Source organism: Condylura cristata, unplaced genomic scaffold (genome assembly GCF_000260355.1).
Source record: "Condylura cristata isolate star-nosed mole 26May11 unplaced genomic scaffold, ConCri1.0 scaffold00034, whole genome shotgun sequence".
Classification (NCBI taxonomy): Eukaryota; Metazoa; Chordata; class Mammalia; order Eulipotyphla; family Talpidae; genus Condylura; species Condylura cristata.
This window is the reverse complement of record NW_004567135.1, coordinates 5,115,327-5,127,342: the sequence shown is the minus strand read 5'-3', so window position 1 is coordinate 5,127,342 and position 12,016 is coordinate 5,115,327. Positions and strand designations below refer to the sequence as shown.

The 12,016-nt window shown below is 58.1% G+C and overlaps 2 protein-coding genes across 2 annotated transcripts; one reads left to right on the top strand and one right to left on the bottom strand.

Annotated features, from left to right (window-relative positions):
- On the top strand, window positions 1-3,057 carry LOC101629945 (chromosome unknown open reading frame, human C12orf10). The gene is made up of 5 exons (XM_004692702.2): window positions 1-871; window positions 2,102-2,254; window positions 2,344-2,466; window positions 2,551-2,732; window positions 2,851-3,057. Exons 1-5 carry the CDS (start codon window positions 728-730, stop codon window positions 3,032-3,034), a joined length of 786 nt encoding a protein of 261 aa, XP_004692759.1. The 5' UTR covers window positions 1-727; the 3' UTR covers window positions 3,035-3,057.
- A 270-nt stretch (window positions 3,058-3,327) lies between these two features.
- Window positions 3,328-10,121, bottom strand: AAAS (achalasia, adrenocortical insufficiency, alacrimia). The gene is made up of 16 exons (XM_004692700.2): window positions 9,924-10,121; window positions 9,215-9,342; window positions 6,912-6,967; window positions 6,570-6,661; window positions 6,409-6,455; window positions 6,085-6,183; window positions 5,714-5,857; window positions 5,164-5,284; window positions 4,762-4,886; window positions 4,574-4,634; window positions 4,382-4,472; window positions 4,177-4,270; window positions 4,039-4,106; window positions 3,839-3,920; window positions 3,660-3,744; window positions 3,328-3,571 (listed from the first exon to the last, which is right to left on the bottom strand). Exons 1-16 carry the CDS (start codon window positions 10,044-10,046, stop codon window positions 3,353-3,355), a joined length of 1,635 nt encoding a protein of 544 aa, XP_004692757.1. The 5' UTR covers window positions 10,047-10,121; the 3' UTR covers window positions 3,328-3,352.
- Between the last annotated feature and the right edge of the window lie 1,895 nt (window positions 10,122-12,016).

Sequence of the window (12,016 nt, the reverse complement as noted above, 5' to 3'; positions counted from 1 at the left end):
GTCCTAACCCAGGCTTTTATGTCAATCACAAAAATCATCAAAACACAAATTCCTTAAGTGATGCTGATGGACTGCTTTTAGAAATTACAGCTTTAGTTTTTTCTTACCTAACACCTGCCACACTTTTGTCTAGTCTCTGTGCCACTGTGTTGAAAATCCTGCCTCCCTCATTCACCTGGTCCCTGCAGGTGACCGGTTTCCTTGCATCTGTGGCGGCTGCACGTGCACTTTGGTACACACTTGTCTGCTTACAGGCCTGTCTCCCCACTTTACCTGTGGGACTTACCTTTACCTCTCGTCACATCTTTCTTGGAGGTCCATGAAGAGCCCGCCTCTTAGCCATCGTACATGTTGTTCCCTTTACCCAGAATGCCTTTTGTCCAGCAACTTTAATAAATCACCTCAGCTCCAGGAATAACCTGAAGCCTTTCTTCCTCCCCACTTTTCCATGTTATAGCTAGGGCATTTGTGTTGTTCTGTGTTTGCGGTTTTGTTTTTGTTTTCTCTTAATTCTTAATGTCTAAAGCAGGAAGCCTGGTATGTAACAAGCACTGAGTGACCCCCCCACTAATGGAGACTCCAAGTTAAGGCCCATGTTGAGCCCCAAGGGACCCCTGCAGTGCCCCAGCCTCCGCACAGCCCTGAGCCTGCCCATGTGCACGCTGCATAACTGGCCAGGTCCCTCCCTCAGCCCCTCCCTGTGCCCCTTAGGTCTTTCTCAGAGACCATGAGCTCCCTGGCCCCCGGGAAGCCGTGGCGGACCAAGCTGAGCAGTGCGGGACTCATCTATCTACACTTCGGGCACAAGCTGCTGGCCCAGTTGCTGGGCACTAGTGAAGAGGACAGCGTAGTGGGCACCCTCTATGACAAGGTGGGGCCCCACGCATGCATCTCTCCCAGGCCAGCCCAGGACGGGACTCCGCAGCGCCCAGGCGGGCTTCCTGACCTAGCCAGCCCAATGCCTCTCCTGTCAGGCCCGTCCCGGGGCTTGTTGCACTCTCCTGGGGTAGACGCAAGAGTAGATGTATTACTTGGCGAAGGGCTTTGAAACCAGAAAGTGGTGTTTCCCAGCAGACACATAAGAAATGGCTAGTCAGCAGCTTGCTGATCGACGCTGCTTGTTTGGAATCATGACTCTGGGCACACGCGTGGGGGAGGGGCTGGGAGCATCTTCGGGTCCCACCAGCGCCCCTGTGTGAGCAGCCCAGCAGGCGCTGTCGAAGGAGCAGGGCTGATGGCCCTGGGGTGCACGTTGGGTCCGTGACTCCTTGACCCAGCCCCTGGAAGGTCAGAAGTCCAAACGCAGACTCAGTTTTTCTGGGGTGTAGACTTGAGTTCAGGTCTCTGGCTGTGCTCTGCCCCCGTAACACATTGGCGTGATGCAGTGAAGCAGCATCGCTGAATTGGGGTTTGGGAACAGCAAGGCTTTAAACTGCCCTCTGCGGCGGAGTGGTCCTGAGCAAGGGCCGGCTTATGCCCGCGTTCTGACAGGGCGTCGGGGTAGGGTCCGGCCCACGAGGTGCCGAGCTAGGGGTGTCCTCTGGCTCGCCCTGAGAGTCGCCCCTGTGCTGCGTTCTGGAGGTTGGTGTGTGGCTTATTCTGTCGGGCGACATTTGCATTCAACACTGACACCCCGTATTGCGCTTGCCCCAAACTCGTGAGGTCTTGTCCTGTGCTGTGATTCCTGAGGTTCAGGAGATGCAGCTGCCGTTGCAACGGCACATGGTGGGCTTCCCTGGGCCCAAGTCCCGGTGCCCCCCCCCGCCCCCCTCGCACGTCAGCCAGACCCTCCTGTACCTTGTTAACTAGCCCGCAGAATAGCCAACCTGGCCCATCTGCGGTGGACCCTCCCCCCGCCCAGGAATGCGGGCTTGGGCTTTGTGCACCAGCAGAGTGGCCCTGGGTGAGAAACCAGCCGATCTCTGCTTGAGCCACAGAACCTGGGCGTTGGTGCCCCCCCCCCCACGTTCCGTGCCCCCCGCTGCGTTGACCCTCCCGGCGCGGCTGTAGAGCACATGCAGGCGCGGTGCGCACTTGAGGAGCTCTCACAATTGAGGCCAGCGGAGGTCCGTCAGGAGCGTTTCCCCTGCTGCGGCCCTAGATGTACGAGAACTTCGTGGAGGAAGTGGACGCAGTGGACAACGGCATCTCCCAGTGGGAGGAGGGAGAGCCTCGGTACGCGCTGACCACCACCTTGAGCGCCCGAGTGGCCCGGCTAAACCCCGCCTGGAACCAGCCGGACCAGGACCCCGAGGTGAGGGCTCCGGCGAGGCGGGGGGAGTTGCCTCCCCACCAACCCCAGCGGTCGCCAGTCTGAGCCAGCGCCGTGGTTGTGACCCCCAGGCCAAGTTCAAGTGTGCGATGGACCTGGTTCAAGAGGAGTTTCTGCAGAGACTGGACTTCTACCAGCACAGCTGGCTGCCAGCCCAGGACCTGGTGCAGGAGGCCCTGGCGCAGCGCTTCCAGGTGGGGCCCAGGGCGCGTCGCCACTGCTGCCCCGGGGCTGCTTCCGCCCCCTCGGCTTCTGACTGTGCCCCGCTTTCCTTTTAGGTCGACGCGAGTGGGGAGATCGTGGAGCTGGCAAAGGGCGAGTGCCCCTGGAAGGAGCACCTCTACCACCTGGAATCCAAGCTGTCGCCCCCAGTCGCCATTGCCTTTGTTGTCTACAGCGACCAGGCCGGACAGTGGCGAGTGCAGTGTGTGCCCAAGGAGCCCCACTCATTCCAGAGCCGGTGAGCACCCTGCGGACCCCGGACCTGTGGGGTGGGGCACACACCTGGGCCTCGGCCACTCCCTCTTGGCTCCTCAGGCCTCGCCTGCTCCCACTAGCAACCCCTGTGCTTCCTGCAGGCTGCCCCTGCCAGAGCCGTGGCGAGGCCTTCGGGATGAAGCGCTGGACCAGGTCAGTGGGATTCCTGGCTGTGTCTTTGTCCATGCCAGCGGCTTTATTGGTGGGCACCACACCCGAGAGGGTGCCCTGAGCATGGCCCGAGCCACCTTGGCCCAGCGCCCAGGCCCTCCACACGTCTCCTAAGCCAATAAAACTCACACTGACAAGTTCTTGCCCTTGATTGCCTGCACCACAACGGGAAATTGCTAAATGTGGCCACAAGACCCCTGTGATGTTCCTCAGCCTCTGCTAGGGACTTCCCTCAGCTCTGCTTTCCAAGCATATTGGGAACTACAGTTCCTGAGGTGAAGTAACTGGGCCCAATTCACAGAAGTGGCTACAAAGCGGCAGTATCTGTACCCAGACTATGTCATTTTTTACCTGTCCCCGCTATACCCCCATTCGACTCCCAGGAAAAGTAAATCTGCTAATTAAACGGAACACACACAGAATTTACTATTATTAGAAGTGGGGGCGGGGGGAGTGGCACAGAGCAGGCGCCGGCAGAGGGTCCCAAGGGGCGGAGGTGGGTGACGTCTCCGTAAAGAGGGGCAGGTCATGGGTGGAACCTCCGCCCCCCGCCGGGGGCTCCTGGGTTCTGCCCAGCACTGGACTAAAACGTGGAAATTGGGCGTTGACAAAGTAGAGAGGAATGTGGGCGATCCGGCCTGTGGACCAGCACTGCGGAGGGGGAAGGAAAGTCTACAGAGAGCCTGGGCCGGACACCCGCACCCCACTCCCTGAAGCCCCCGCAACCTGGTCTCCTCACCACACTGAGCAGAGCCCCTTTGCTGAAGGAAGGGTGGAAAGTGATGAGCTGGGCCTGGGCTCCCGGCTCTCCCTGGATGATGCCACTAGGAAGAAAGGGTGGTCGGAGGCGGGCGGGGCTGGGGGTGGCTGGTATGGGGCGGCCGGGGAGAATCCAGGCCGCCGGCCGCCCGCGCTTACCAAGGCAGCAACTCAAATACTGGGCTGTTGCGAGTGCGAAAGAGCAGGATGACTGGGTTGCCGTCCTGGACCCGTGGGTTTCCTGTAAGAGACGGAGCCGGGGGAGGAGGAAGCCGAAGCCGAGGCAAACTCCAGGGAGGAAGAAGCGCGGCTGAGGGACACAGTGGGAGCTGGCCGTGCCCCGAGTCCCTCTCGCTTACCTTTCATGAGCACAGCCAGGCGCTCCCCGCTGGGGTCCCAGACCATGGAGTGCGCTTCTCCCCCAAGCCTGTGGCAGACGGTGGGTTGGGAGGGCTCGGGCCGTCCGCTCGCTGCTCCTCCCGCGCCCACCTGCTCACCTCTCCTCTCCGTCTGGGGTCTGTATTGTTGTCTCGGATAGATCGGCGACTATGGTTGCAGACTTGGCACCTCCGACGCGCCCCTGTCCCTCACCTGGGGGTGGGCGAGTGCAGTTGGCACAGGAAAAGGCCCTCAAGCTGATCCCCTGCCTCTCTCTGACAGCCCCCACATTTTCTGTGGCCAGAAGTGTTTCCCCAGACTCACCACAGCGTTCTGGGAATGACACAGAGTAAACCAGCGGCTCCCCCAGCACGGTGAAGAGTAATCGGTTTCCATCTGGGCTCCAGCAGCCGGTCTGGAGTCAGAAAGCAGAAGGCACGGGTCTAACGCGGGAGCGGGCGGGAAGCCCAGGGCATCACGAGTGCGCCTTCCCCAGTCTCAGTCTCAGCCTCTCACCTGGCAGCGCCCTGACAGAGTAGGCCACCGCTCACATGTCCACATCTGGGCCTCCCAGACTCTACCAGAGAAATCACAGCTTAGGCCACTGTGTCGGAAAACCTCAACTGAACCCCCCTCTGCCCATCCCAGGAGCCAAGTGCCCCCTCCCGGGCCTTGCTGCCCTTCCTCTCCCTCCTCCCACTCACCGGAAGACAGCTGAGGGTGTGGTAGCCAGGACTTTGCTGCCATCTGGGGACCAGAGCAGGTTGGTGACCCCACCTCCCCGAAACCAGGGAAGGGGCACACAGGTCTCTGTTGAGACATCCCACACCTGGAGATTGGGAGCAGAAGGAGACAGGAAGCTCGGGCACCTGTCTCCTCACGGGGCTGCCCTTCTCTAAGGCACGAAGAGACAATGGGGAGAAGTGGGAATGGGTCTACATTGGTAAGTACGGTGGGCAGAATGTTCCAGGCTGGGGCAGCGCCCGCCTGGGTAAGGCTAAGAGCGGACAGGAAATGGCCCCCGGATATTTTCCACCCAGATGGTGGAGGCGTGCTCTCCTCACGGATGGCTGAGATGACAGCTAAGGGGCGCTGGGACAACTCACCAGGATAGCGGCATCCACGGGTGATGCTGAGAGCAGCCGCCCCCCACTGGGCGCCCAGGCCAAGCTGGTGACAGGCGCATGCCCGGGGTGTGAGAGCACTTGGGCACAGCCGGAAGAGGGCCTGCCGGGAAACGGAGCGGCGTCAGAAGCCTCCGGGGGCTCTTTCCTTCTCCTCCTAAAACCTCAAAGGCAACGGCCCGCCCAGTCCCCAGGTTGCAGGAACTCCGTAAGGATTGTGGAAGTTTCAAAAAAGGAAGGGGCTTCCCTGGTGGCGCAGCTGTCTGCAGCCACTGCAGCACGAGTTCCATCCCTGGCCAGGGAGGGACCCACGGGGGGGATCCCGGCCACAGAGTGACCTTTCCTGACCCGCCCGCTGCTCCCCCAGCAGTGTATTTCTCCCCACTCTGTCTCTGGTGAGTGCTCAAACCCCCACACCTCTGGCCCCAGTTCTTGTATGCATAAATAAAAACCTCTGATTTTAAAAAAATACCATGAGACAAAAATGATACAAATTGCCCCATGAAAGTAAGTCAGTGGTTGCTGGACTCACCGGGTGGACAGGGAGGTGGGGTCCAGCGTCCAGATGAGGATGCAGCTCTGACAGGCCACAGCCAAGACAGAGGCGCTGAGGGGCTTCCAGGCGAGAGCAGCCACATTCCGCTGCAGGCGGTGCTTCAGGGAGGGGACTATAGTGCTGGGGTGAGAGGGCAGGGGCTGAGGCAAAGCAGGGACCCGTGTGCCGCTGCGGCGGGAAGAGCAGCTGCCCAGACACCCCAGCGCAGGCACGGAATGGAGGCGGATCTAGGGGGAGGACCGGGCAGAGGGGAGGCGCCGGCCGGCCCTGGAAGAAGCTGCAGGACGCCCCGGGGGCAGGCTGGGGGGGGCAGGGCTGGTGTGCTCACCCGGCCGGCCCCCACAAACCTGTTAGCGTTATACACGCGGATCGAGTCATCCAACAGGGCCACCGCGAACTTGTTGGTGTGGGGGTGCCACGCGAAGACCCGCAGGCAGCAGCTGGACCTGGCAGGAGAAGTGAAGAGTCCAAACCTGCAGGCGGCCACAACGCCCAGACGCCCACCCAGGCTCGCCGAGCCGTTCCCGGCTTTTTTATTTTATTTCAATTCCCCTTGGGAGGTAAGAGAATGTGGGAGCAGTGAGGCAAAGTGGGAGTAGTTACTGCCCTGACTTCTGACACCCAGAGGTTAGGAAGTTCATTCCCACAAAGCCCCGGAGCAATGCACTCACCAATTTGTGACCTGGGCAAATTCAGCAATCAGATCTTCACTCCTGAGCTGAGAGAACAAAGCAGCGGATAGAGGGGCTGCGCGGGGGGCAAAGGGCACTTACCACCCTCTGAGGGCGCCCAGCCGCCCCAGGGGTAAGAAGGGAGGGGGAGCCACACTTACAGACAGGTGGGGGAACAGCGACCCATGGAGGGAGGAGGCCCACCGGCAGAGGGCCAGGGCCCAGCTGGAGGCCGTCTTCACCCACTCGAACACTGCGGGATGGAGGAAGCGCCCCCGTGAGCCCTCCCAGTGCACTCCCTGGCACCCTCCCACGCACCCCCAGGTCCCCAGGCCCGCCTGCCCCTCAAGGCTCTAGGTACTTCACTCTGAACACCCACTCTCGGGTGAGAGGCGAAGATGGCACCGACCTAGACGACTGGGTCGGGACAACTGGGCTGACAGAAAGGCCAGGCCAGAGAACCAAGGGAGTTCCCAACCATACAACTACGGAAAACTACTTACCCTCCTCCTCTGAGCTGGCAATTTCATTCAGCACCCCAAAAAGGCCCAAATCCCGCCTGAGGAGGAGAGGAAGCTGGAGTCAGATTACTCCGACCCCTCAGACTCCGGCTGTAAACCGCACTCACTCAATAAACAAGTAGTGAAAGTAAGAGCACTCACGCAGACGGCTGCATGCTGCGGGCGGGCGGGCGACGTGTTCTCTCTCAACTACCACACTAACCTGGAGAGCAGCGCCCATTTTACCAGAGAGGGAACTGAAGCTCATTGTTCCCTTCGGACGTGGGGGGGCAACGGAAGGAGTCAAGACTGACCACAGACAACAAATACAAAGCCATGGGAGGATGTGAGAAGGAAACTGGCCACGCTGGCATTTTAGGGAGGAGAGTCTGGCTGCAGGATAGAGGGGACAAGGAGGGTCAGGAGCTGGGTTAAAAGGTTACAGCAGAATCGAGGAACACGGCCACCATGGCCTGACCACGGCTAATAAGGGCAGACAGGTGGGAGGGTGGGAAGTGCAGCGAATAGGCTTTGAGGACTGGTCAGTGTCCATGGAAACGCCTAGGTGGTAAGGGGGGCAGCGAACACACTGCTTCCGGCATACCCGGCCGTGCCGGGGCAGGGAACCCTTACCACAGCCCTACAGAGTAAGGTGTTGCTGTCATCTGCATTTTTAAGGGAAACAAGGCTACAGAGGCCAGTCAGTACTCTCAGGCTGACTTAGGTAGGAAGGAGCCTTCAGGGTTCACCTGTCTGCCCCGAGCTTACACTCAAACTACTTGCTCCTGAACGAGACAGGGGCATTGAGACGGAAAAACCTAAGAAGCAGGTCTGGAGAGGAAAACGAAGGATCCATTTTGAACATGCAGAGCGTGGAAAGTGCGGAGTAGACAGCTGGGGGGGGTGTGTCACAGTGAACGACCCAATGGAGAAGGCTTATCGGGGTCCACCCCAGGAGCCAGCGGGAAGGAGGCATGGCACAGGGTGAAGACGGCATCGGAGAGGCAGGGCGTGAGCGTCTTGGACAACAATTAGACATTTAGCTTTACTCAAAAGAGATTAAAGTGTCCGCTCTGTACCAGACAGCCACGGCTGAGAGCACACAACGGAAAACGGGATTCTCGCCCACACTGAGGGGACCTCAGGTATGTGCAGCTGTGACTCAGGACTGTCTGGCGCACAGAATACAACTGAACGTGCCTTTGGAACCCAGCTACCTGATGTGTGGACATTCATCCCACACGACAACAGTAACAATAGCTACAACTTGTTTTCCACTGCTTTACATCCATGAAACTGTCACTGCAACCTTGTAGAATCCCTTTTACAGATGGGGAACTGTGAGACCCAGGGATTAAGTAACTGGCCCGGTCACACGGCTAAGACAACGTGGCACAGCCTGAGTGCAGGCATAATGGCTTACTCTCGCACGTGCAAAGCGGCTGACTGGCTTACAAGATGATCTACTGCAACCTCCTATCTAGCCTTGCCGAGCTCCAGGTAGAGGCTGAGAAAGCAAGAATACCGATGTGGGGGTACAGGGGAAAGGTTCATATAATGAAATCAGAAAGCAAGGCCTCCTAAGCTCCAGTCAGAACTGCTAAGTTGGGCCCTCCCTGGTGGTACAACAGGTTAAAGCTCAGCACTACAAAGCTGGCAGCAACCACTTCAGCTCAACTTCAATCCCCACCCTGGAGGTGACCCAGATGGCACAGCAGACTCCTCCTGATCTGCCCACTGCTCCCCTCAACAGTGTACGTCCATCTGCCTGTTCTGATCCCCACTCTGTCTGGTGAATCCTCTCACCACCCCTGCACCTCTGGCCTGTACCCCAGCTCTGTATGCATGCATAGATAAACCTTTGGAAAAAAAAAAAAATGAGCTTACTACCCTTTTTGCCTAGCCTCCTGCTAGGCAGAGTTATATATCATGCGTTGTGTTAAACTAGCAGGCTTTTTTTTTTTTTTTTAAGATTTATCTATTTCTGCATACAGAGCTGGGGTACAGGCCAGAGGTGCAGGGGCAGTGAGAAGATTCACCAGAGACAGAGTGGGGAGCAGAACAGGCAGTTCCACTGAAACACACTGCTGAGGGGAGCAGCGGGAGACAGGAGAGGGCTGCTGTGCCCTGTGGGTCAGCTCCAGGACTGGGGATCCAACTCGCATTGAAGGGGCTACAGCTGGCTTGCAGTGCTGCACCCCAACCCGGTGCTGCACCCCAACCCGGTGTACCAGCCGGAGGCCTGTAAGCTCATTTTCTCCAGGATCTGCAGACCACGGCCCAGCACACCCTTTGCCAGGCCTCACCAAACGTTGATGCATCTCTTCCACACTTGCTCCCGGTGATGGATGAAGGCAGTTCTCGTGCCATGGTCCAGCCTCCCAGGGGTCTTCAGAGGATCCTTCGTCAGGTTCAGGACTGGAAGATTGATCCACTGCAGCCCAAAAGTGAGGTGTGACCATCTCCCCGTGACCTTGGCTGAAGGCCTGCCATCTCCAGCCCATAGCTAGGTTACGGGTGAGAGGCTCCGAGGCCTGTTAGCCCATGTCCACAAAGACACCACTTGTGAGGATGAAAACCCGCTCTTGGCTCCCTTACCTGTAAAACTAGAATAAGAACTCATAGGGTCGCTGGGATTACATCATTCACACTACGGAGGACGTACTCGGCGCCTTTCTCACATAGCAAACGCTCGGTAAAAATCAGTTTCTCTTCTTTTCCTTCCCAGGAAGGCCACGGCAGGAAGAGCTCCAGACTGTGCCTCACCCGATCTTCCTGATCCTCCTGCACCCTCGCACCCCCTGGATTCGCCCTCTCCCTCCACTCCCTCTGCAGCACCACATCGCTTTCGCATCCCTCATCCTCCACCCCCACCCCCACCCCCGTCCTAAAATACACCCCGGGTCGGGCTATTCCCAGTCAGCGGGCCTCGAGCTGTCGCCCGCCCCCGCCCCGGGGCCCGGCTCCGCGGCTCAGCCCCCGCCTGCAGGTGCCCGCCCCCCTCGCCCCGGCCACCTGGCCCCGGAAGTCAGGAGGCGGACTCTCGTAGCTGCTGCCTGTCACCAATTCGTTATTGTGCTCGTACAGGGTGACTAGCCCCCTGGGCTGCGGCGGAGGGAACAGCCCCAGGGTGCACATCTCGCCGGCCCAGGGCTCGTCTGGAATCGGCAGTCGCGGAGCGGGCTCCTCCGGCTCCTAGTTCCCGGGCAACATTCGGACGCGTACGGGAAGCCGCCTGGGACACACGCGATGTAACGCCCAACGGAAGTGAGGGCTACCGGGAAGAAGGACGCGTGCGCAGGCTCGGGCCTGACTTCCGGGGCGCCCTCGCGCGCGCCGCCTGGCGGCTGGAGGGGGAACAGCAGACACGTCCGCACAGCCACCCCCTCGTTCAGGGCCTGACTGAGTTTTGTTGTTTGTTTTTTTTATCCCCTTCGAGACTGCTGTTTCGCCCAGCTCCGAATTCCCCAGCAGTCTCTGAGTCTCTGGGTCTTGTCTGTTTCTCTGTCTCCCTCTCTCTTCCACTACCCCCCCTCCCCAACAAGTCCAAAATAAACCACGTTCAGGTCAGGAAAGTACCTAATAAAACCCTCCCAAGACTGAGGATCGCCCAGAGGAAAATATAAACTATGTCTCACTCAGTCACTGGAAAGCCTCTGAGAGGAAGAAAATCAGAGGGGAGACCCTGGAAGGGACAGTGCTGTGCCCCCGAACTTAAAGCTCAAGGGGCTAGGTGTGCAGGGGAAAGGGGACAGCTGGAAAACAGTAAACATTTCCTGAGCACTTGCTAAGATTAAGCGCTGGCATAACCGTTACAGCGTTATCCTGTGAGGTGAGTACGTTATGGAGCCTTGAGGAAAGTGAAGCACAGAGATTAGACCTAGAAATACCAGAACTGAGCGTTCTGACTTCAGAATACAAGTGAGATTGATCTTATTCTCACGCCCAGGGATGGAACTAGAACTGGAAGAAAATGGGTCAGAGTTCCTCCTCTTACTCCAGGTGATTTTGGAGCAGTCTATGAGTCCTCTGAACTTCATCTTCTTCATTTGCAGGGTTCTCATCCCTTAAGATGGTTGACTCCCATACAAAATAATGGAAATGAAGTCACTGATACATTGCAGAGGTAAGCAGGGTGTTTTCTTTTTTAATCATAACTCCCTTGTGGAGTAGGTAATCTTGGGTATTGCTTAGCTCATTTAACACATGAGTGAACCACATTCTGGGGACACCGAAATAGATATATAGAGCACAGTCCCACTGAGCTGAGCGCTGCCAGCCTCTTTAAAGAATCGAATTTAGTATTCTTGGACTCTGTCTGCCCCTCCTTTCTACTAGAGGGTCCTGCCTGACGGCACAAGGCCTTAAGTCTCAGCACTATAAGCTATCTGCAGCCACTGCAGCATGAATGTTTGAATCCCCAGCTAGGGAGCTGACCCTGACCCACATGGTGCACAGGCCTCTGCTGTCTCCCTGCTGCTCCCCCCAGCAGTAGATCTGCCTGTTCTGCTCCCCACTCCGTCTCTGGGGAATCCTCTCACCCCTGAACTTCTGACCTACACCCCAGTTCTTTTATGCATAAATAAATCTTTTAAAGAAAAGTTCTCTTGTAGAGGGTTATCTCAGGTCCGGAATCGAGTCCAGAAGGTGGCTCAGAAAACGCACCTTGCCAGGTACAGCCCATGGCCTGCTCTGGTCTTCTGGACCGTATTAGTGGACAGAGCGCACACCTGAGGCTCTTGCTGAACTGCCAATCTGGGGTGTAGCTCTGAACCGTTATTTCCACTCTGAACCGTTATTTCCAAACCCCCAGGTGATAGTGCACTGACCGCACTTGGAGTGGCGCCGTGTAGTCTCCATGACGAGTTCACGGTCGCCTGGCTACTCACAGAAAGCTTAGACCCTAACACAAGGCAGGAGCAGTTGGGGGAAAGTGACTGGGAATAGCTTCCTTGAGAAGGGGGAGCAGGGCGGCCTTGAAGAGTCCTGGGCTCCGACAGACTAGTGGCCAGCACTGGGAACCCACTGACCACGCTCTTGTTTGTACCTCAGTCTTGACACCGTCCAACCTCAGCTACCCCCAGGAAAATACCCTGACCTGGGCCTGC